The 21557-nt window shown below is 39.9% G+C and overlaps 2 protein-coding genes across 2 annotated transcripts; one reads left to right on the top strand and one right to left on the bottom strand.

The window, feature by feature from the left end:
• The first annotated feature begins 222 nt into the window (after window positions 1–222).
• On the top strand, window positions 223–8455 carry LOC119429269 (NTPase KAP family P-loop domain-containing protein 1-like). The gene is made up of 3 exons (XM_037696933.1): window positions 223–546; window positions 3234–4694; window positions 8060–8455. The coding sequence occupies exons 1-3, from the start codon at window positions 223–225 to the stop codon at window positions 8351–8353; spliced, it is 2079 nt and encodes a 692-aa protein (XP_037552861.1). The 3' UTR covers window positions 8354–8455.
• Window positions 8456–12959: 4504 nt separating this feature from the next.
• LOC119429268 (LIM and senescent cell antigen-like-containing domain protein 1) lies at window positions 12960–20901 on the bottom strand (the record flags this gene model as incomplete). Its single annotated transcript, XM_037696932.1, has 10 exons — window positions 12960–13014; window positions 13279–13409; window positions 14743–14818; window positions 14943–14991; window positions 15105–15197; window positions 17616–17766; window positions 17864–18013; window positions 18203–18323; window positions 19809–19875; window positions 20745–20901. Coding segments are annotated over 10 exons (997 nt in total), but the record flags the coding sequence as incomplete, so codon positions are not given.
• Between the last annotated feature and the right edge of the window lie 656 nt (window positions 20902–21557).

Raw genomic sequence — 21557 nt, 5'->3', positions numbered from 1 at the left:
TTGAAGGAAATTATCGGAGTTATAAGACAAATAATTATTTCTGAAAGCTTCCTGGTGAGAAAACTTTGATTCAAAGATAAGTTGGTGAGATTAGTTGTTATTACGGCAAAAATCACTGTTAATGTTTTTTTCTATGCGGTCTCATTCCAACTCATTTTCCAGCAGATATATTTCTCAGTGTGAATATTGTCTTTGTTTTATTTGTTTCAATCTCCAGAGCACATGAGCCGTGAAGCGTCCAAGATTGAGCAGAAATGTGTCCAAAAGCCAAAACCTCGTGCAGCGAAGCCTTCGTTGACCGGCTTCATGGCCCTGATCGGGAGGCTGCTTTTCTACAAACCCGTTTGGACCACAGTGAAGCAGCACCACAGCAACATCAGGTTCATTCACGTGCATTTTAGCGCTTGGCATTTCGCAGGCAGCGACCTGCTCTGGGCCGGGATCGCCATACGGCTGTTTCGTGCCATGCAGATGGAATTTGGGAAACTACAGCTCGCTCTGTACAGAGTGGCTCAACATGATGAAAAGGATGAAATTAAGAAGAAGGTGTGTGGGTTCTCTTCACAATGATTTTTTTTTTCAACATCTTACAGGCCTGTAACATTCACATCAAAAGGAAAATGTTCTTTATCAAATAACTGAACTTTTACGGAAGCCCCTGAAATGCATCATGAGCTATCCAGGATTTATTTTCTGTTATTTATTTGATTCAGCGTGAAACACACACGAACATCTGGAGACTTGTTCATTTGTGGAGGCCGTGTCACATTTTACCATTTCAAACCAACGGGCTGAGCCAATTAAAAGGGCGATTTGAAAGAAACAGAAGATATATTAATTTTTTTTTTTTTTAACGGATGATTATAAAGGTGGCCAGACAAATATGACAAAAATAATTTCATTACTTGTTTAAACATTTAAACCTCATTTAGCCTGTCTCCAATCCACATTAAAGACTTGATTCATAGGATGAATATGGAGTTTGATATTTAAGCTTTATATTGCTATATTAGCAATTCTATCTTAATTAGTGGAATATTAAATTCTAACACTATTCTTTTACACTCTCTATAATATTACTGAAGTCAACTAATTTATTATCAATAGTTAGCACAAACCAAAACACATGTTTGTTCTCTTTAGTATGGAAGAAGTAAGTTTCAGACGTTAAATAGAAAGTTTAGACTTTGTGAAGTGGGGCTGTACGCAGCACTTCTGAGGATCTTGCAGGCGCTCAAAACAAAAGCCAAATAAAATCCTAAAGAAACTAAATCCACACAACTTTCTTATATCAGTGGTCAATGAGCGAAATAAATTTGTAGGTAAAAGTTGCGACATCTTCATCGTGGGTGTGTTTGTTTAAACAGACGAAGTGATTAAGGTCAGCGATGTTGACGTTTGTGGAAGAGTCGCTTTAAATGGAGGTCAGAGTTTTACAGATTAAAGCTTAGATTTGTCAATCAGAAGTTTGGAAAAGCTGATTTTGTATTCTAAGCTCTGTCTTCACCTCCCTGCTTGATTCCCCGATATTTATTCTCGACAGCTCTCCTCCATCTTTCTTTCTCCTTTTGCATTTAGCAGCAGGTTCACTCTCATATTTCCACCTAAACATCCTCTCAGACACTCTACGCGGGTCCAGTTCGGTCATTTTTGTTCACCTGTACAGATTAGGGCCAGCTTACTGCAGGTCAGTCACATGGCTTCAACGTCCACGTAGTTTCCAGCAGATTTAGCCAAGTGTTGTGCTTACATTGAGCGCAAACCAGCATTTAAACATTGCATATTAATATACCGGTAACTGGAAAACTACTGGTGTAAACTTTCAAACTGAGGAAATTGGTAATGAGTACATTTAAACTGCAGTATAAAACCATCAGTGATTTTAGATTAAAAGATTGGGGAGGGAATATTCCTGGATGAATCGGGTTAACTGGTCTATAAATGTAAATACTGTATTTTCTGGACTATAAGGCGCACTTAAAATACTTTAATTTTCTCAAAAATCGACAGTGAGCCTTATAACCCAGTGTGTCTTACGTATTAATTCTAATTGTGCTTAGTGACCTCGAACTGATTTTATGTGGTACAACTGAACAATGTTGAGAGTTATTGTGAATGAGTTGAACAAAGTTTGGCTTATCTGACTGTTTTGCAGTGGCGGACAAAGTACTCAACTCTAGTACTTACAGTAAGTAAAAGTATTGATACTCGTGGTCAAATTTACTCAACTACAAGTAAAAGTTGCTTGGTCAAAAGTTCACTCAAGTTAAAGTACTGAAGTACTTTTGAAAATATTTAAGTATTCAAAAGTACATAATATATTTTCTAATATCAGTACATTGGTGTATCGAGTGATTTTACAGAACCTTGTAACTGAAACCACCTGATGGTTTCTTACACTGAAGCCATTGCTTTGTGTCTGTCAGTGACTCTTCAGTAATGGCAGATAACATTAAACTCAGGAAGGTGGCAATGTAGAACCACTCTTCTACAAGACAACACCACGTGCCTTAAAAAAAAAAACCTGTAAACCACAAATAATATCTTCCACGTATTTTACATGTCTGTGGAAAGTCTTGGAAATCCTAACAGATGATGCATTTAGTCTTTTTCCTCAGCTTTAGTATTCATACACGGCATTGTGTATGTGTAAAAGTGCATATGTTGACAGCAACAACTTAACACAGGAAACAGTAACGCTGATAACTGGAAGTTCTACTTAACATAGAAGCTTACATAACAATGAATGTTCTGCACAGATGAATCTAGCCAACAACTGGCCAACTGCATTTCAGGAAAGAAAAACAGCAACAGCGGATTACAAAGCTGAGCCGAAAGGAACGAGAAGCTTCCTAGAAATGTAGTGGAGTCAAAAGTACAATATTTGTCTTTGAAATGTAGCGTAGTGAAAGTCATGGGTTCCCAAAAACACAAATACTCAAGTAAAGATACTCAGAAAGTGTACTTAAGTACAGTACTTGAGTAAATGTGCTCTGTTACTGTCCACCACTGTTTTTGTTCCGCTCAATGCGCCTTATAAGCCGAAAAATACGGTAGTCTGATGCTAACGTTAGATATCGCCAGCATCGTAAGGATTCAGGCTTTAAACACACTAAATTATCAACTTATACCTGCTGTTTGTTCAGTTTAAAACTAAAGGAGCACATAGATAATTGTAGATTTCTAAAGGTGTCTAAACTCATCCTCATTGCATCTGTCTTTTTAATTTCCAGGTTGTTAAAAGTTCTCCAAATGAGTGGAGTTCCAAAAAGATTTGCTGTTTGCCCCTGTGGTTGTTCATCCTGTCCATTCTGGTGATCCCAGTCGTCCTCCTCGTGGTGTGGATTTATGGTCTTCCTAAATCTGAAGTAAAACCAGAACCGGGGTCAAACAGTACAAATGGTGGAACGGAAAATGACAGGATCAGCGGGGTGAATGTGCTGGAGCGCCTCCTCATTGCCTCGTTAGGACTCCCTGCAGCGAGTGCGCTGAGGTTTACCTTTCAGATGGGTAAGAACCTCATCTTCAGCCAGGAACTGAATATAAGGAGGGGAATGGACAACGACAGGATCAGCAGCCAGCTGGGATTCATGAACGAGGTCAGGAAGGAAATGTGGTTCCTGTCTCAATTCATCCAGTTCATGGAGGTTTTCGAAAGGAGGAGGATCCGTGTCGTGTTGAAAATCACCAGTCTGGACCGTTGCTCCCCCAGGAATATCGTGGCAGTCCTGGAAGCCATCAACATCCTGCTGTCAGATGACGAGAGCCCGTTTCTTTCGATCCTGGCTGTAAATCCAAGCATTCTGCTGGAGAAAGTGAACTCTGCAGACGGCTGCATCTGCAGGGAGGACAGAGCTTACGCACTGCTGAACCGCATCGTCACTCTGGCCTTCACTGTCCCACCGCTGTGCGAAGATTTAAAGCGTGATTTGTTTTACAGCCTCATTGGCAGCTCAAGAATCTCAGAGGAGTCCTCCTTTATGGGTGGCGCACAGAGAAACAAGACATCTTCCTCTGATCTGGCTTTAGTGGAGGTGAACGAATCCAAACCGCTGATGGATCGAAGTTCAGCTGCAGCAGATGAGCAGGAGAAGAAAATGGAAACGCTGGTTTGGAGAATCCTGAGCAGCAGTGAGAAGAAACTGAACAAATACATGTCAGACGACACGCTCTCCATGAAAAGGACAATCAACTCTGTTTGGGTAACGCTGATCATCATGAAGGCCCTGAAGAGGGAGCTTCCTAACCCAGAGACCATCCCAGCGTGGGTGGTCTTGGCCAATCAGTGGCCTTGTCGTCTCAGCTGGATCATCCAGTGCGTGGAGGACGCCAATCAAAGGGCGGCTATCGATCAGAAGCATTCGAGCATCGATCCTTCAAAGACCTTGTGGGAAGTCTTCAGCGAGTCCCGGGAGGAGCTGTACGTGATGCGCGCACACATCGAGGATCTCCTGGAGCAGGACGGAGACCCTGAACTTTTTGAAGAACTACTCAGAGATGAAGGTTTCGAGTTCACTTTAAACAACTTGGAGATATTCCAGGAGGCAACGGTGAACATGGATCAGTCCATCAGGAGGGAGCTGGCTCTGATCAGGGGGATGTCCAGGCTGAAGGATTCTGGTTGGATCAGGAACATCGCACCCCTGCCCGTCACAGCTCTCATCAAAATGAGCACAGCTGATGTGTGCAAAGAGGTAAGGGCTTATTTAATGTTCTGAACTTCAAGAGCTGGTTAAATACTAAACAGTTCTGTGGTTAGGTACCACATTAATGTGTGTTCTGGACATCTTTTAACGTGGAAGGATGAGAATGCATGTCACCCTCCACCAGTCGTGGCATCTTTATCTTATGTTGAGATAGGACTCTGCTTAGGTCAAACCTTCTAAATCAGTGGTGTCCAGTCCTGGTCTTGCAGGGCCACTATCCTGCATGCTTTAGTGGTTTCTCTGCTCCTCAGCAGGTCTTCCAGCTCTTCAGAAGCCTGGTTCATTCAACTCAGATGTGTCAAAGATGAGAGGCAGGATCGTGGCCCTCGAGGACGAGCATTCAGCACCACTGTTCTAAATTAAGTTAAACACGATCTGTTAGAAGTCAAGAGTAGGTTGAGGATAGCTCTCAGCTACTACCACACTAAACTTTAGCTCTGCATCTGGAAAACTGACTGACTTACAACTATGTTTGTGTTTGCTTAGGTAGCCTAGTTGTAGCAGCCATCTTCAATGAGGCTGACTCCGAAGAGTAATCAGGTTTAGGTGTATATCCAGGGCTTAATTTGTAAACCGATCAATGCCGGAACACAAATAGTGGGCAAGACAGTGGGTCCTCCCCCAGAAATTTTTGAATAAAATAGATATGATTTCCTGCATTTTTGTGTATTTTAACAGGTTGTTAAACATCTACGTTTACCTACATTTGTAAACACTCCGCTTCTGTCAAGCAGAACTTTCTCCCTAAAAATAGAATCAGAATCAGAATAAACTTTATTATCATTGCACCGAGATATGAGAACATGTACATGCAGTCGTCTGAAAGATGGGCGGAGTGCACAAAGCTGCTGCCATAAAAAGCGCGGCCTTCATATTCTTATTCAGAATAATATTTTGCTTGGATGAGAAAAGGGAAGAAAAACATGAGAGACGGTATTAAAAAAAGATCTCTCACTCCATGTCCTAGACGAGGCACGATTTGAGGCATCAAAAAATCCTACCACAGCAAAGCAACATAAACGGACGTTATGCATGTATATACAGTGCCTTGCAAAAGTTTTCGGCCCCCTTAAACTTTTCAACCTTTTGCCACATTTCAGGCTTCAAACATAAAGATATAAAATTTTAATTTTTTGTGAAGAATCAACAACAAGTGGGACACAATCATGAAGTGGAATGAAATTTATTGGATGTGTCAAACTTTTTTAACAAATAAAAAACTGAAAAGTGGGGCGTGCAATATTATTGGGCCTCCTTGCGTTAATACTTTGTAGCGCTGCCTTTTGCTGCAGCTCCAGCTGCAGTTCCAGCTGCAAGTCTCTTGGGGTTTGTCTCTATCAGTTTTGAACATGGAGACACTGAAATTCTTGCCCATTCTTCCTGCAAAACAGCTGGAGCTCAGTGAGGTTGGATGGAGAGCGTTTGTGAACAGCAGTCTTCAGCTCTTTCCACAGATTCTCGATTGGATTCAGGTCTGGACTTTGACTTGGCCATTCCAACACCTGGATACATTTATTTGTGAACCATTCCATTGTAGATGTGTCTTTATGTTTTGGATCATTGTCTTGTTGGAAGATAAATCTCCGTCCCAGTCTCAGATCTCTTGCAGACTCGAACAGGTTTTCTTCCAGAATGGTCCTGTATTTGGCCCCATCCATCTTCCCATCAATTCTGACCATATTCCCTGTCCCTGCTGACAAAAAGCAGGCCCAAACCATGATGCTGCCACCACCATGTTTGACAGTGGGGATGGTGTGTTCAGGGTGATGAGCTGTGTTGCTTTTACACCGAACATATCGTTTTGCATTGTGGCCAAACAGTTTGATTTTGGTTTCATCTGACCAGAGCACCTTCTTCCACATGTTTGGTGTCTCCCAGGTGCTTGTGGCAAACTTTAAACAACACTTTATGGATATCTTTGAGAAATGTCTTTCTTCTTGCCACTCTTCCATAAAGGCCAGATTTGTGCAGTGTACGACTGATTGTTGTCCTATGGACAGACTCTCCCACCTCAGCTGTAGATCTCTGCAGTTCATCCAGAGTGATCATGGGCCTCTTGGCTGCATCTCTGATTAGTCTTCTCCTTGTTCCAGATGAAAGTTTAGAGGGACGGCCGGGTCTTGGTAGATTTGCAGTGGTCTGATACTCCTTCCATTTCAATATGATTGCTTGCACATTGCTCCTTGGGATGTTTAAAGCTTGGGAAATCTTTTTTATCCAAATCCATCTTTAAACTTCTCCACAACAGTATCTCGGACGTGCCTGGTGTGTTCCTTGGTCTTCATGATGCTCTCTGCGCTTTGAACAGAACCCTGAGACTATCACAGAGCAGGTGCATTTATACAGAGAATTGATTACACACAGGTGGATTCTATTTATCATCATCAGTCATTTGGGACAACATTGGATCGTTCATAGATCCTCACTGAACTTCTGGAGTGAGTTTGCTGCTCTGAAAGTAAAGGGGCCCAATAATATTGCAACCCCCACTTTTCAGTTTTTTATTTGTTAAAAAAGTTTGACACATCCAATAAATTACATTCCACTTCACGATTGTGTCCCACTTGTTGTTGATTCTTCACAAAAAAATACAATTTTATATCTTTGTTTGAAGCCTGAAATGTGGCAAAAGGTTGAAAAGTTCAAGGGGGCCGAATACTTTCGCAAGGCACTGTATATATTCCTCTGATGGAACTCCAAAACAGCCGAATTGATCCTTTACGTCAAAAGTCGAGCTCACAGCTTCTCCACGATTATTCCCACCATTCATGAGTGCTGCTAGAGTTCACAGTCCTGATAAGAGCTGCACCAGCTCTCTGATGCAGCTCCACATAATTCAGTTTGAGTGCTGTCAAGCTTCGACACATCCACACAAATTTATAGACGATCCAGAATTCATCAGCCAAACAGCAACAAAAAAAAAACAGTTGTCATGAATCCAATTTGTTTCCATCGGTAAGAGGGTCCTCCTTACCCTGACACCTGTTGGGAGAAGTTAAAAACACTTTTGTTGAGAGACCAGCTGAACCTTTGACTTAGGAAGGTATGAAGTAAAAAAAAAAAAAAGAGGCTCTAAGGGTTCACAGGACGAAAGAGTGCGGGGGGGGAGACACATCTGGCTTCACCAGAGAACAGAGAGAAAAATAATAATAATTTGATAAATGCATTTCAATATGGTTTTAACAGTTTGTAGTTATGTTGGTTTGACCAAAAAACAAAATAGACTGACTCCCTAAACTGATTCAAGTCAAAAATTCTGACTTTTTATTTTTTCTGAACAATTTACTTGTTAAACATGATAACAATATCATGGACTCAGTAATCCTCCATTTGTTTGATTTTCTTCTTCTCAGATGGAGAGAATGGAATATGACACCAAGTACATCAACATAGTGAAGGAACATATGCTCGACGGCTCTGCTCTGGTTTTTGGTGACATAGATGACCTCAAAGCCCTCCTGGGTATGACATTTGGTGAATGGGCGACGTTCAGACTGCACTTCTTGAGTTTACCACCACATCTCCGACAAACGTACAAGAACAAGTTCCCACCATCTGGTTATTCGAAGAACCAGCTGTCAAGATTCCTTCAACACATCCCCAGTCATTACTCGTCTAGTTCCAGTCTGGGTAACAGCTGCATTTAGCAATCCGGACCATCAACTTTCACGTTATCAAAAACTGAGACGCAGAGAGAGCAGGTCCAGGAAGGAAACCCAGACTTGGCTACTCTAAATTAATCTCCCAGGATGATCCAAGGGGAGATGGAGATTATAAATCACTTTTGGCCAACGTGCCCCCAGATTCAAAGGCTTTTGTAATCCCTTCAGCGATGACAGTTTTGAGGAAACTCAAATGGTAACATTTACTTTGTTGGAGTTAAACGACATATCCTGATCAACAATCACACCAAGGTTCTTTGCATCGGTAACGGAGGACAAGGTAAAACCCTCCAGAGGAAGTGAATGCCTAAAAACCTTTTTAGACAAGTCTAAAAACCACGTCTCATCTGAACAAGACTCCAAGATACATAAACTCCTCCGCACGAGGCAGAGACTCGCCCTCCACCTTTCTCCCGTCTTATTATCCTGTGTACATCCAATTAAACAAACAATTCAAAAGATATTGTTAAAATAAAGCATTAAATGAATAAGCATTACTTTTAGCGGTTTTCTTTAATCCCTGCTGAAGTCAAACTCTTGTTTTGTTCCCTCACCTGCACATTTTACATATTTCCTAAAGGCTTTAGGGCATTTTGGCACGTCAAGCATTCTCACTTCACCCTCGGTGAACTCCACAAGACTTCATGAAGCCAAACTTTGCATTAAGCCCAAAATAACAACAAATGCAGCCTCAGACCTCAGCTGCTTCTTGTTGGGGACAACTTCCAGTTTAAGTACTTAAATTGTTAAAAGCTCCGGTCTCCAGAGTTTTGCACTCAGTTGGTTTAAAGGTTAAATAAAGTCAAATCATGACGGAGATCGTTGACTCCCCTCTTTCCATTCTTTCTGGATCTCTGCCAGATTCTGGAATCTTCTGTTTGATAATCCGCTGAAGCCCACGGTAATCTCTTTTACTGGTGTATCTTCTCCTGCCACATTTTGCCCTTCCACTAGACTTTCCATTGAGATGCTTGGACACAGCGCTCTGTGAACAGCCAGCCTCCTTAGCGAAGAACTTTTGTGGCTTACCCATCCTATGGAGGGTATCAATGATGGTCTTCTGGCCAGTTATGTCTGCAGTCTTCCCCATAATGAACTGAACTGAGATAATTGAACCAAACTGCAGTAATTTAATGACACCTGGGGAAACCTGTGCAGGTGCTTTGAGTTTAGTAGATGATCAATGTGTCACACTCAGTTTAAAACATTCATGCCCTGAAACATTTGGCCTGATTTCTTCACAGTATTCTAATTTTTTGAAATCCTGTTTTTGTGGGTTTCATGAGCTGGAAGCCCAAATTATGTAAAAAAATAAACAAATACTTGAAATTGTGGGCCCTGAATCTATCATCTATTAAAGATTAACTTTTTGAACAGAATTATGGAAGTTAAACAACTTTTCCATGATATTCTAATTTTTTGCAAAGGATCTGTTTACATTAGTATTAAAATTTTTTCTAGCATCAAATCGGCTAAAAAAATTGAAAAAAAAAAGTCAAATCACTAGAACCAATCACTAGAACATTCAAATGTAATTCTCTGTTCAAAGATGACTAATTGCACGTGAAGTTTATAGGAAATATGTTCAGTTTTTAGGTAAACTGAGAAGCGATTGAGACTTGAGCTGCCATGAACTGGAAAGCCAGTTCTAATAGATTTAAAATATTCTTACGTGGACCGGATAAAAATTGCAACGAGGGCCGGATCTGGCCCTCGGGCCTTGAGTTTGACGAATGGGATTTAAAGAAATTACCTCCTGGTATTGTTTAAAAGCAAATCGCACCACTTTTAAAAACATTTACACAAGAAGTTAGGTGAATATCTACGCACCGTGCACCACAATGTGACCTGACAAGAGGCCAGATCACCGTGCGTTATGATGTTTAACTACAACCTCTAAAACCTGAACATAATCACGATGCACTTTGTGTTGCTGCAATGAAATATCAGTCAATACCAGACGTTTATGCTCCAACTCCTTCACCGACTCAACTTTCCAGAGCATTAACTTATTGGTGAAGCTGTTAAAAAAACCAACAATCATTTTAAGAGCTTGGCCAGACGTTCAGATAACGATTAAAAAAAAGAAAAAACTCAATGTGGTTTGAACACTAATACTTTATTGATCATTCATCATGAAGCTGAACTCCGGATACATGATGGAGTAAACTGTAATTCTCCGATTCTTGCTGGTCGATAAAATGCAAGAAAAAAAAAAAAGTGAATGTAAACCGTTTTAGAGTAATAAAACAAGGCTAATCGAAGCAATTCTATTTTTTGTACGAGGCCCTTATAAAAAAAAAAAACAGTTCACAAACAGCTGGAGTAATGTGCTGACTCGTAGAGACATTTTCGCATCAAAGCATCCTCGTGTTAAATTAGCAGCTGGAAATTAATTCAATCAGGATCCTTTTGAACCGTTTTCCTGAGAAAAGCGAACAATTATTACAATTTACAATTATTAAACATCCAGAAATCACAAAAAATGCCTTTTTATAAGGGCTCGCTTTGAAATTCAAGACAAGGATTTGTGAGGGTTTAAGAACACTTCCTCCCAAATCAAGTCTGCTTGTAATTCTGCAGGACCATTGCAACATATTATACATAGTCATGTCATTTAATTACACTTTTATATTTCTGTATGCATCATGAGGACTTTTAGCTAAACTAAAACTTTCTTACAATAAAAATGAACTTATAGGTTTTATGCATTTAGTGGTTGCAATCACTCCGAGGTATGAATGATAATAAAAAAATCTGCATTCAGTAGATACTTTGATAAATAAGGCAGTACTGATTTAAACCATTATCTCCGTTGCTACTCTCATTATAATCAAGGCACAGCTGCTTTTAGGAACTAAAATAAACTTTTTTTTTTTTTTTATGATTATACAAGTTGTACAAATAAAAGTGAACACACTGGTGGTAGAGGAAGCATTAAGTTGATATTGTCAGTGTTTCCAAGTGGAAAAACAATAAACACAATTAGACAGAATAATAAAATAAAATGTATAATAACACAAAAAAAGGTTGTGTTCATGAGAAGACCACAGAGAGGTTTAGTGAAAACTCAAAGTTTAAGGAAACTGGGTTTTTATTCCAGAAAGGAGTGCGAGTGATGCTCCGAGTCTTATCACCATGGTAACAGACTATGAAGTTAACCTGCTCTCTGGCAGGTTTACCTCAATCGGACTTTCTGCTGGTCTCCCCCCACCTGAAGCAAACCGTCCAACTTGTTTATTTTTAAACAATCCGACTGACTGGAAGCAGAATTACTTCATACTGTCAGGTGTCAAAGACAGGATTTCCTAAATGGACTTGCTCTCACTCCCACATGTTTCTTTCATCAGATTCACTCGTTTATCTCAGTAAAATTCCCCAACCGAGCACGTCCAGTGGAACACATCGGATGTGCGCTCTCATCAGAACAAAGTCTGTTCATTTAAGGATTTAAAAATAATAATAACAAAATAAGGGCAAATAATTCACATTTCTTCTGTCTTCTCTAATTACCTGCGAGCCTGCAAACGCAGCGGATTGAATTTAAAATATTTATCCCACGATAAATCTGCCGTCTGTGAAAACTGACCCACCTTAACTGGAGTTCAAACAGCATTTATGGGCCAAAATAATAATAGAACTCAGACGGATTTAATAACTGTGGTTCATTAGTGTGTAGCAGTCAAGTAGGAAAGTCAAATGTATCTTTTTACACTTTACATAAATCAAAGCATCATTACAAAAATGAACCTTGTTAAAACTGTCATCACCCATCCTTTTGTTTTATTTAGGCAATTTCTGTAATGATGCATAACTATAAAACCAGCTTGTACAGCAGTTTTGAGAATCTTGTTTTATAGAAGCATTTTCCTGAAAACATTTTTTCCAATATTTAACATTTTTAGAGGAATGTGGCCCATTTAATTTTTCTTGATATAAATGCTTATAATGATTTAAAACTACCCACATAAACAAAAGCTCTGGGAGAGACTAAAGACCTTCGTTGAGCTGTGACATCATCAGTGCGCGCCTCATTTTCAGCCAACAGCCTAACTCGTTTGTTTTTTTTTTAGTAGTAGTATTTAAAATTGAAGTATCAGCGCTCCAATGAGGATGGCTTTTTATGGGGGCATCTGAACGGTCTTGACTCGAAGTAATGAAACTCTAAATTATCCAACTTCATTATAAATCAGCCATTCTGGAACTGAAAACCCAGACGTACCTTTTGGGGTGAATTAACTCTAAATTTATGAATAAACTCAGTTAGTTGAACGTGCAATCTGGAATCCCCCCGCCTGTCATTCTATTTATGTTTGCAGAATGGTTTGTATATATGTTTTTTTTTTTTTAAAGGAGTGATTGATGTCTTTGGACAAACGCGTCACCAGAAGGAAAGACTCGACCTAAAAACTTTAAACTACTGAAATGTCCTCCCTCAGCTTCTGCAGACTGTTTGCTCTGCAGAACTCCACCTGAAATGTTTACCGTCATAAACAGCTGGAGCTCATCCAGGTGATCGTCCCGATGAGGATCAATTACGTGCCAGCGACTCGGCCAACTTCTTCAGCCTTTTCTTGAGCTCAAGAGGAAACTTCTCATAACACTTTTTGCAAACAGGCTTCATGTCAAATTCAACAAACTTGTTCCTGCAGAAAGGGAGGGGGGAACAAAAACAATGTGGGTGTCAAGCTGCTGCTGGGTCACCACCTTTCACCCAGCTCTTCTGTCCTTTAAAAGGTCCCAACAACTCATTTCAACCTACGTGCATTAATGCTCACAAGTTCATGGATTCATGCCACAGCATAAAACAACTGAATGAAGTTTAGTTTTAGTGAAGAGACAAAGGCATGCTAGAGACAAGACAACACCACAGGAATGGAAGGAGGTGGTGAGTAACTTCAGCTACAGACAGACAGCAGGCTGCTTCTTGCGATCTTTGGCTTCGCGCTCACGTCGAGCCAGGCGGCGTTTCAGCTCCTCGGGTATGCGCTCATAGCAGTGCTTGCACACTGGCCTCAGGTCAATTTCAACAAACTTATCTCTGTTACCGTAGACGCAGCAAGTGAGGCGTGTAAAAAAAAAAAAAAAGAAGAGAGATTGAAAGAAAAGAGAGAGCCAGAGAGGTAAGAAGCCTGAAAACACACATTCAGGAAGTGTTAAGACAAAAGTGAGATGACGACAACCATAGCTTCAAAGAAATAGACGTGATGAGGTTTTAATTTTTTAAGATACAGTCAACCCACTGAAAATGAATTTGTTCAAACTTACACTTTGTATGTAGACCCATTTTTTTCCCCATTAAAAAGCACAATCGCTGTAATGTTCAGCATAAAGGAAGAATTATTCCTCCCTAAAACCTTGCTGGAAGCAAGTATTGTATGGTGAAATATTAATATAAAAATTAGGGATGCACGATATTGGATTTTAGGCCGATATCTGATATGTTAAAACTTATATGGCCAATAACAGATACCGATATTTTTAATATACTTTCCTTTGTCAGAACATAGCCCTCTTATTTAGGCTTATTTGATACAAAAACTGTGCAACAGCTGTAAGAACTGGTGACATGTACTCAGTAACAGCCATATGATATGCACAGCACTTTAACTTATAATAAACAAAAAGTGTTAAATGTTATTTATTAGCATTAGTCACCTGTGATGCTGTCTCACTTGTGGAGGCTTGTTCCAGGTTCCTCGCTGCAGTGTGGGATCCTCTGCACTCTTGTGCATGAAGGACAGACTTTTTAAGTTAAAAGATTTGTATCTCCATTATGCCGTAAGACTAATCATGCTAACGGGGCTAACACTTGTCTGTGGTAAAACTCACCCAAGTGCTATCGGCTATTAGCTTCTCAATTATGTTGGAAATGACGGCTTGTACGTTACGTCGGGAAAATATCTCTGACTGGGGATGATGTAGCGAGGCTCAACGTAGTCCAAGAATCTTCGGAATACAACATCCTCAACGGAAAATAAAACTTTCACGCCGCCGACATTTTGACTTCTTCCTCTCCGCCGTGATCAAATCAAGTAGGCACGCGTGACGTCATCACAGCTGCAGGCATCCCTGTCACTGGGTTGTCATACAAAAACAGCGTCTTTTATATCGGCGAGTTATTTTGATGGAATGGCCAATGTCCGAAATTTAACTTAAACTAATATCGTCCGATTCCGATACCACGTCGAAAATATTGTGCATCCCTAAAAGAAATACATAAAATCAAACCAGTTTCTGTAAAACATCCATCTTTCTACATGTTTACTTCCATCAGTACTTGAAAATATGCTATAACATTCTGTTTTCAAACAAAATCATACTCAGAGGGTCGACTGTAATTTTTAAAGATGCAAATCTACAATTTTACTTACTTGAGGGTGAGTTTGGTGTTGCAGGTGGAGCACGAGAAACATCCGACACACCAGGCTTTGTTAAGAGCAGACACGACTGAGGAGGTCGCACAAAAAAACAAAAATCAGACACATTCAAGTGCTGCATCTCAAAGCAACACTGTGTAAGCTACTGAAGTGTAAAACACACCAACTGTGTGCTCTGTCGCATCGATACTCACCATCACCTTCAATCACACGGTTGCAGTGATAGCAGACGTCGCCAAAAAGCTTGACAGCAGAAGAACGAGAAGATTAGGCATCAATTCAGCCACTAAATTCCTCTAATCGGTACCTCACCAATATTGTAACAGCAGCCGTGTCAACCAAAACGGACTTCTTACCTGGTTGTAGTGAGTCTCACAGTAAGCCAAACCTTTCCTCTCATAATGGCGATGACCCAGGAAAGGCTTCTCACACTTGGCACACACAAAATGCTGTCAACAGAGAAAACAAGCTGTTAAGAGGATGACGCGTCTCTAATAAAAGCCAAACAGGGACTTGTAAAACCTGCCTCAGAGCCCGTCCAAACAGAATATGAAATACTGAACCATGGCTGATGTCTACTGAAAAATTATCTAAAGTTACAAATCTAAAAAAGCATGTTGCAGATGTGAATCAAATGTATAACCTTTTAAAGTTTGACATTTACTTGAGATTTTCCATCATATTTATTAGCCTCCAGTGCAATAGAGAAACACTCAGGAAACCAGAATCGTTTTAATGAAATTTGGTTTTGAACAAAAACACCGGGCAGCAAGCTTGTGGAAAGAAGCAGCTAGACCAGGGGTCTGCAACCTTTGCAACAAAAAAAAGCCATTTTTGCCACTTTGCTTACGAATTATGACGTGTCTGGAGCTGTAAAACCTGTAAAACCTGCTCCAACTGTTTACTGTCAACTGGTGGCCCATGGGCCACTCCAAGTTTGTTGGGAGGTGGCTTTTCTGGCCAGTGGAACGAAAAATGTCTAACTATTATTAACATTTCTTGATATTTTTACATTTTATTACAAAATTAAAGACCAGATTCATGTAAAGAAAGAAAAAAATATATAATTTTTAACTATTTTATAAAAATTCAAACACTGAACTCTCCAGGCTTATGCGAGTTCTGTTGAAGAATTAAGTATCCAACTTAAAGCATAAAGCTAAAGTCTAACATTAGGCCAGTTTGTTGGATATACAGTTACATTTTTAAAGAAAAAAAAAAGTTTTGCTTAATTTGACTTTGTTTTGTGTTTTATTAGTGTTATCAAATATTCCTTCTCAGCAACTTGTCTTAAAGATATTCCAAAACATTCTGGTGGGTTCGAGGGAAAGATCACGCTGTGAGACTGGACGTTGACTTAAAGTGGCTAACAAGCTACTAGCATGATGTAGTCCACGTTTTATGCCTGGTATTTATACCATCCTTCACATTTTTGAAAACGACAGGAAATATGATAAAACTGGCCATTTTCATTGTTGGCAATAATTTAAATAAAATTCAGTTTTATTATAATTTTGGTCACTGCCTGAAAGAGCCGCTGCAGACGGACCAAAGAGCCACATGTGGCCCCAGAGCTGCAGGTTGCAGACACCTGATCTAGACTGAGGATTTTGTTTAAAAATAAAAATAAAAAAATAAAAACTGAGTAACTGATTATTACTTTTTGTTTTTTGCTCTGCCCTCATTTGGCACAGGAGTTTAGTTATTTTGGAACAAAACCTCAAATGCATAAAACAACTACTTGCTCTCTAAAACCCTTAAATAAACTAGGTGCGCATACAAACCTTCACAAAGATCTTGTGCAGCCATGAAAAATAAAGACAGACCAGCTTGTGTCTCTATCCTCATGTTTGTAATAAAATATACAACGTATGCAGAGCAGTCGTTCAAATTTTAGCCAAAGCTAAATCTGGACACGAGTTTACTTTTCTAGTTTATCAGAAGAATCCTTGAAGTAACTAAATCCATTTTAGTGTCTTTAGCATTAAACTGCCTGCTGTAAACTGTTAATAGTCTAGAGCTTTTTGAAGAGTGTGAAACTGAGCAGCCTCCACTCGGATGAACAGATCTGCTGCGCTCAGCTTCAGGTGAATGAATCTGTTTTACAAGTGCTCAAGTCTGTATACCAACAGATATTAGCTCATTTACAATATTTTTTTACTCTCAAAGAGTCAGACTGCATGTCAAACAGTATATATTACCCAAGGTTGAAGCCTTTTTTTTTTAAACAAAGCAGGCTCATTAGTTATATTTAAATATGACATAAGAAAATGTGTTTTTTTTAGCTTGAGAGCTATTCGGATTTAAAAAGTACATAATTTCTCTATTTCAGAATAAAAATGTCCATCGGTTAAACGATTCACTTAAGAATTCATAGGGACTAATGATGATTTGCATGTCCTTTGACCTTGACTTGGAAAAATACATTCTACTCATAAACTGGAAATACCATATCCTTTGTTGCAAAGTAATTTGTGTTTCTGGGGTTATTTAGAGCACTTTGATTTCCACATGGCGGGTTAAAAGTTCAGCAGTTTAAAGACACACCCTGTGGGAAAAAAACTGTCCAATTCCTCTAAAAGAAAAGAGCTGACAAATAAATAGTAAATATGTACAGAGTCAGCTCACGGGAAAGTTAAAATAACCGTGTCAACTTGAGGGGGGGAAAAGGGTAAATTATGTCTCTTTTGATTTAAATAAGTACATAAAAATATTTCCTCTTAAGCAAGATTCTGTCACAAAACAAAAAAAACCTTATCCAAGAAGTAGCCCGCTAATGTAGCATAGAGTAGGCTTCACTTTACAGAGTACTTTACAAAGGCAAGAATGCTAAACTATTTGGAGTGTAGTGACAAATGGCGACAAACCTCCACATGCCACTGTTTCCCCATGGCGTTGACAACGCGCCCCTCTATAGGTCTCCTGCAGGCACCGCAGATTGGCACGCCCATTTTGTCGTGGCACGGCAAACAGAAGAGCTCCCCCTTCAGTTCTCTTGCGTCGGCCGTCAACTCCTTCCTAGAAACATTAAACAGTCGAGTTACACAAACCAGGTGAAGCTAGCTTTAACGTTCAGGCTAAACTGGAAGAGACGGTGTTTTCTTGTGAGACTGACCCGCAGTTGCTGCAGTTGAAGTGGTCTGGGTGATACGGGTCGTTCTTAAAGATCAGCGGCTGCTCTTCAATGATGGCGTGGCACTTCTGGCAGATATATTTGCCCAAGCCTCGAGCTTTCTCACAGTTATGGCACGGGCGGCACAGGTGCCTGAAGGCAACAGTAAAATGGAAAAAAAAAAAAAAGTCAAGAAATTTTCACTATGGTTTTTGACACGATGAATCATAGCTGCATAAAATTCTATTATTTATTAGAAAGCAAAGCTCGGTGAGTAGAACCACCTCCTCTATAGGCTGCTAAAGTGTTTTTTAAAGACTGTCATGAGATGGGGTTACATACCTGCCAGCATTTTTAACAAATCCAACATCTGCAAGCACTGCCTGGCAAATGTCACAGCAGAAGCACTCGGGGTGCCAGCTGTTGTTCATGGCCTTAATGACACGTCCGATGATGAACTCCCCTAAGAATCAAACCATCAAAAGAAGTCGGGATGATAAGAGTCAGATTTCAGTGTTCAGGAGGAACAGATGCTGCTATCGATCAATATTTTTTAACTGAACAGGAATTTCTAACAAGTGCTTACACTTTGTCATTTAAAGAAACTGGTCCAGATGACACAATTTAACCTTTTTTGTTCTCATCTACCTGGATGACTGAGCTTTGCTTACACTTTTATTATATTTTTCCTCTTTGTGACATTCAACGAACAAACAAAGCACTTTATTAAAGCATGCCACTGGTGCAGAAAGAGAATTTTAGTTTGGGATTTGAAAAAAAAAAAAGGTGTTATTGTTCAACAGTTGCCTGAAGAAACGCCAGGGGATGCATCTTCTGGGTAATTTGTTTGGGTTTCTCTCCCTGACTCTGGTGAGAATGTGGTGATGAAGTGTCCAAAACTAAAGCAAAAAGTAAAGAACATGCCTTGGGGAGCCTGTCCACTGGTGACAAATTCTACACAAAAACTATAAACAGTTCTGAGTTGACAGACGGAGGTCTGATCTATCAAACGGCACAGGGATTTGAGGGATGCTTACATCTACACTGTTTTTTCTTTTAGAACATTCACTTTTATTTAACTTGTTGTAACTCACAGAGGAAGTATCAATACCTGACACAGCCCAGTGATTTTGTTACCCTGTACTTAAAGGCTAAGTACCTGGTATAAACCAGGTATATAACTGGTACTTATAGGGATCGGACAGTCTTATGAAGCATTAAAGCAACTTTAATGTTGCTACATGTTACAATAATTAATAAAAACAATTTCAGCTAAAAATTGTCCGTTTTTTTCTCACAACCTTGGTTTAGCGGGTTCTTAAAGTTAATTCTCAACACGTCATCTGGGGAACTTTTTTCTCGTGTGGTGTCCCAGAACTACTGTGTACTTGGTCAGAAGTTTGAAGTATGCATGGTTAATGTGAAAAAGCAGAAATGTTATTCAGGACTTCCCAGGAGTTCGAACGTCCTGGCCAGAACAAACTTTGCTTTTGGTCGTGACACCTCAAGAAAACAAAGCATTCGCTCGGCTCTTGTGGAGTACCGTTATGCAACGAGCTTTACAAGGTGCGTGACTTTTGGTAACAGGTAAGTAACAAGTGCACACCATACCCAGTGTGTTGGGCTGAGTTATCTATTAAAGTCAAAATGGTTTGTGAGTTTTGTCAAACGAGAGAAACATAAAATGTTATAAGAATGCAGCTCAAAAGGCTTTGTGACATATATAACAGAATAAACCCATCACAGGGGTGGAGTGGGTCATCATATTGCGCTCAAAACTCCAAACCATAGAAAAAAATTTGACAATCACCATCAATATATATTTATATACAACAAGCCCCTCCTTTAGCTATATAACTAAGTGCAGATGTGATTAGAGTTTTGCATTTGTTTGGCAAGAATTAGAGTAAAAAGTCTAAACAATCCCATGAGCTTATTCAGCACTTACCACACTGATGGCAACAAGGAGCAAAGAGCATCTGGAAGTCATGTTCGCAATATTTTCTTCCTTCAAACTGTAAAATACAATAATCAAAATGTTTACAAAACAAAACAAAAAGAGTACCAGGGACACTGATATATGCATGCAAGTTGTGCACACACTAGGGATTACAGGTGTGTTGGTTTATAAAATTAAATACACATAAAAGTATACAGATGAGTAAGACAGAGTACATGTGTGTGAATGAGTGAGAGGCCGGTGGAGCAGTGAGGCTACAAAGAGCAGAGGTCACAAAGGTGCAGGACTTCAAGTACTCGGGGTCCACTGTTCAGGAAAATGGAGAGTGTGGTAAAGAGGTGAAGAAGAGAGTCCAGGCAGTGGATGGAGAAAAGTTTCTGGAGTGATTTGTGACAAAAGGGTGGCAGCAAAGGTCAAAGGAAAAGTTTACAAGACAGTGGTGAGACCAGCTATGTTATATGGTCTGGAGACAGAGACACGGACAAAAAGACAGGAGACAGAACTGGAAGTGGCAGAAATGAAGACGTTGAGGTTCTCCTTAGGAGTGAGAAGGATTGATAAGATTAGGAATGAGATCATCAGAGGTGCAGCACAGGTTGAACAACTGGGAGATAAAGTTAGAGACCAGACTGAGATGGTTTGGACATGTCCAGATGAGGGACAGTGGTTTGGACATGTCCAGAGGAGGGGGACAGGACAGTGGGTAGATTGGTAGAAGGATGTTAGAAATGCAGCTGCCAGGAAAAAAGACAGAGGAAGGCCAAAAAGAAAATATATGGATGCAGTAAGAGAGGAGATGGAGGAGTGAGGACGGACAGAGGATGCAGAGGACAGAGTGAGATGGAGGAGGATGGCTCGCTGTGGAGACCCCTGAAAAAAGGAAACGCCCAAAAACAAAGAAGAAAAAGAAGAGGAGGGTACTACCTCATAGAAGAGCCCTTCTGGAAACTGCTGGAAACACTGGGCACACACGAAGCACTGCTCATGGTACAGCTCTCCATTACTATTGACAATCTTCTCAGTTGGACCAAAGCCACTCTTACATCGTTCACAGATTGCACTGGCCAGGGCATTCGCAATGCTGTAAGGACAGTAAAATACATATTAGTATCCTATTCCTGAGGTTCAGACTCAAGGTTTTAGACTTTCTCTTGATTCTCTGAGACGTATTTAATGTCAAACCATCTCTGGATGGTTTAGATGGTTCCTAGAGTTTCCAAAAGCAGAATGGGAGGAAGGTCTTTCAGTTATCAGGCTCCTCTCTTTTTGAACCAACTTCCAGTTTCTGTCCGTGAGGCTGACAAATTGTCCAGTTTTAAGACTGGGCTTAAGACTTTCTTTTTTTGATAAATCCTATAGTTAGGGTTGGTTTGTTGTGCTGCCATAGGCTTAGACTACTGGAGGCCAAATTGACCTAATTTACTTCCTTAAATGAATTGTTAAAATTGAATAGTTTTCATTTGATACTATTTCTTTCTTAACATGTGATTCTCAACCCATCTGTTCCTCTCAAACCCAGCCGGTCGAAGCAGACGGCCGCTTGTCCTGAGCCTGGTTCTGCTTAAGGTTTATTCCTTTCCACTGTCGCCTTCATGCTTGCTCAAGATGAGAGTTATATTCAAAGAAGTCTGCTCCTCAAGATAAATTTATTTATTTATTTATTTATTTATTTATTTATTTATTTATTTAAATAGATAGATAGATAGATAGATAGATAGATAGATAGATAGATAGATA

This window comes from Nematolebias whitei, unplaced genomic scaffold, assembly GCF_014905685.2.
Source record: "Nematolebias whitei isolate Nwh7 unplaced genomic scaffold, NemWhi1 Nwh_scaf_263, whole genome shotgun sequence".
NCBI classification, from domain to species: domain Eukaryota; kingdom Metazoa; phylum Chordata; class Actinopteri; order Cyprinodontiformes; family Rivulidae; genus Nematolebias; species Nematolebias whitei.
Note: the sequence above shows the minus strand (reverse complement) of the source record. Positions and strands in the feature narration are given on the sequence as shown.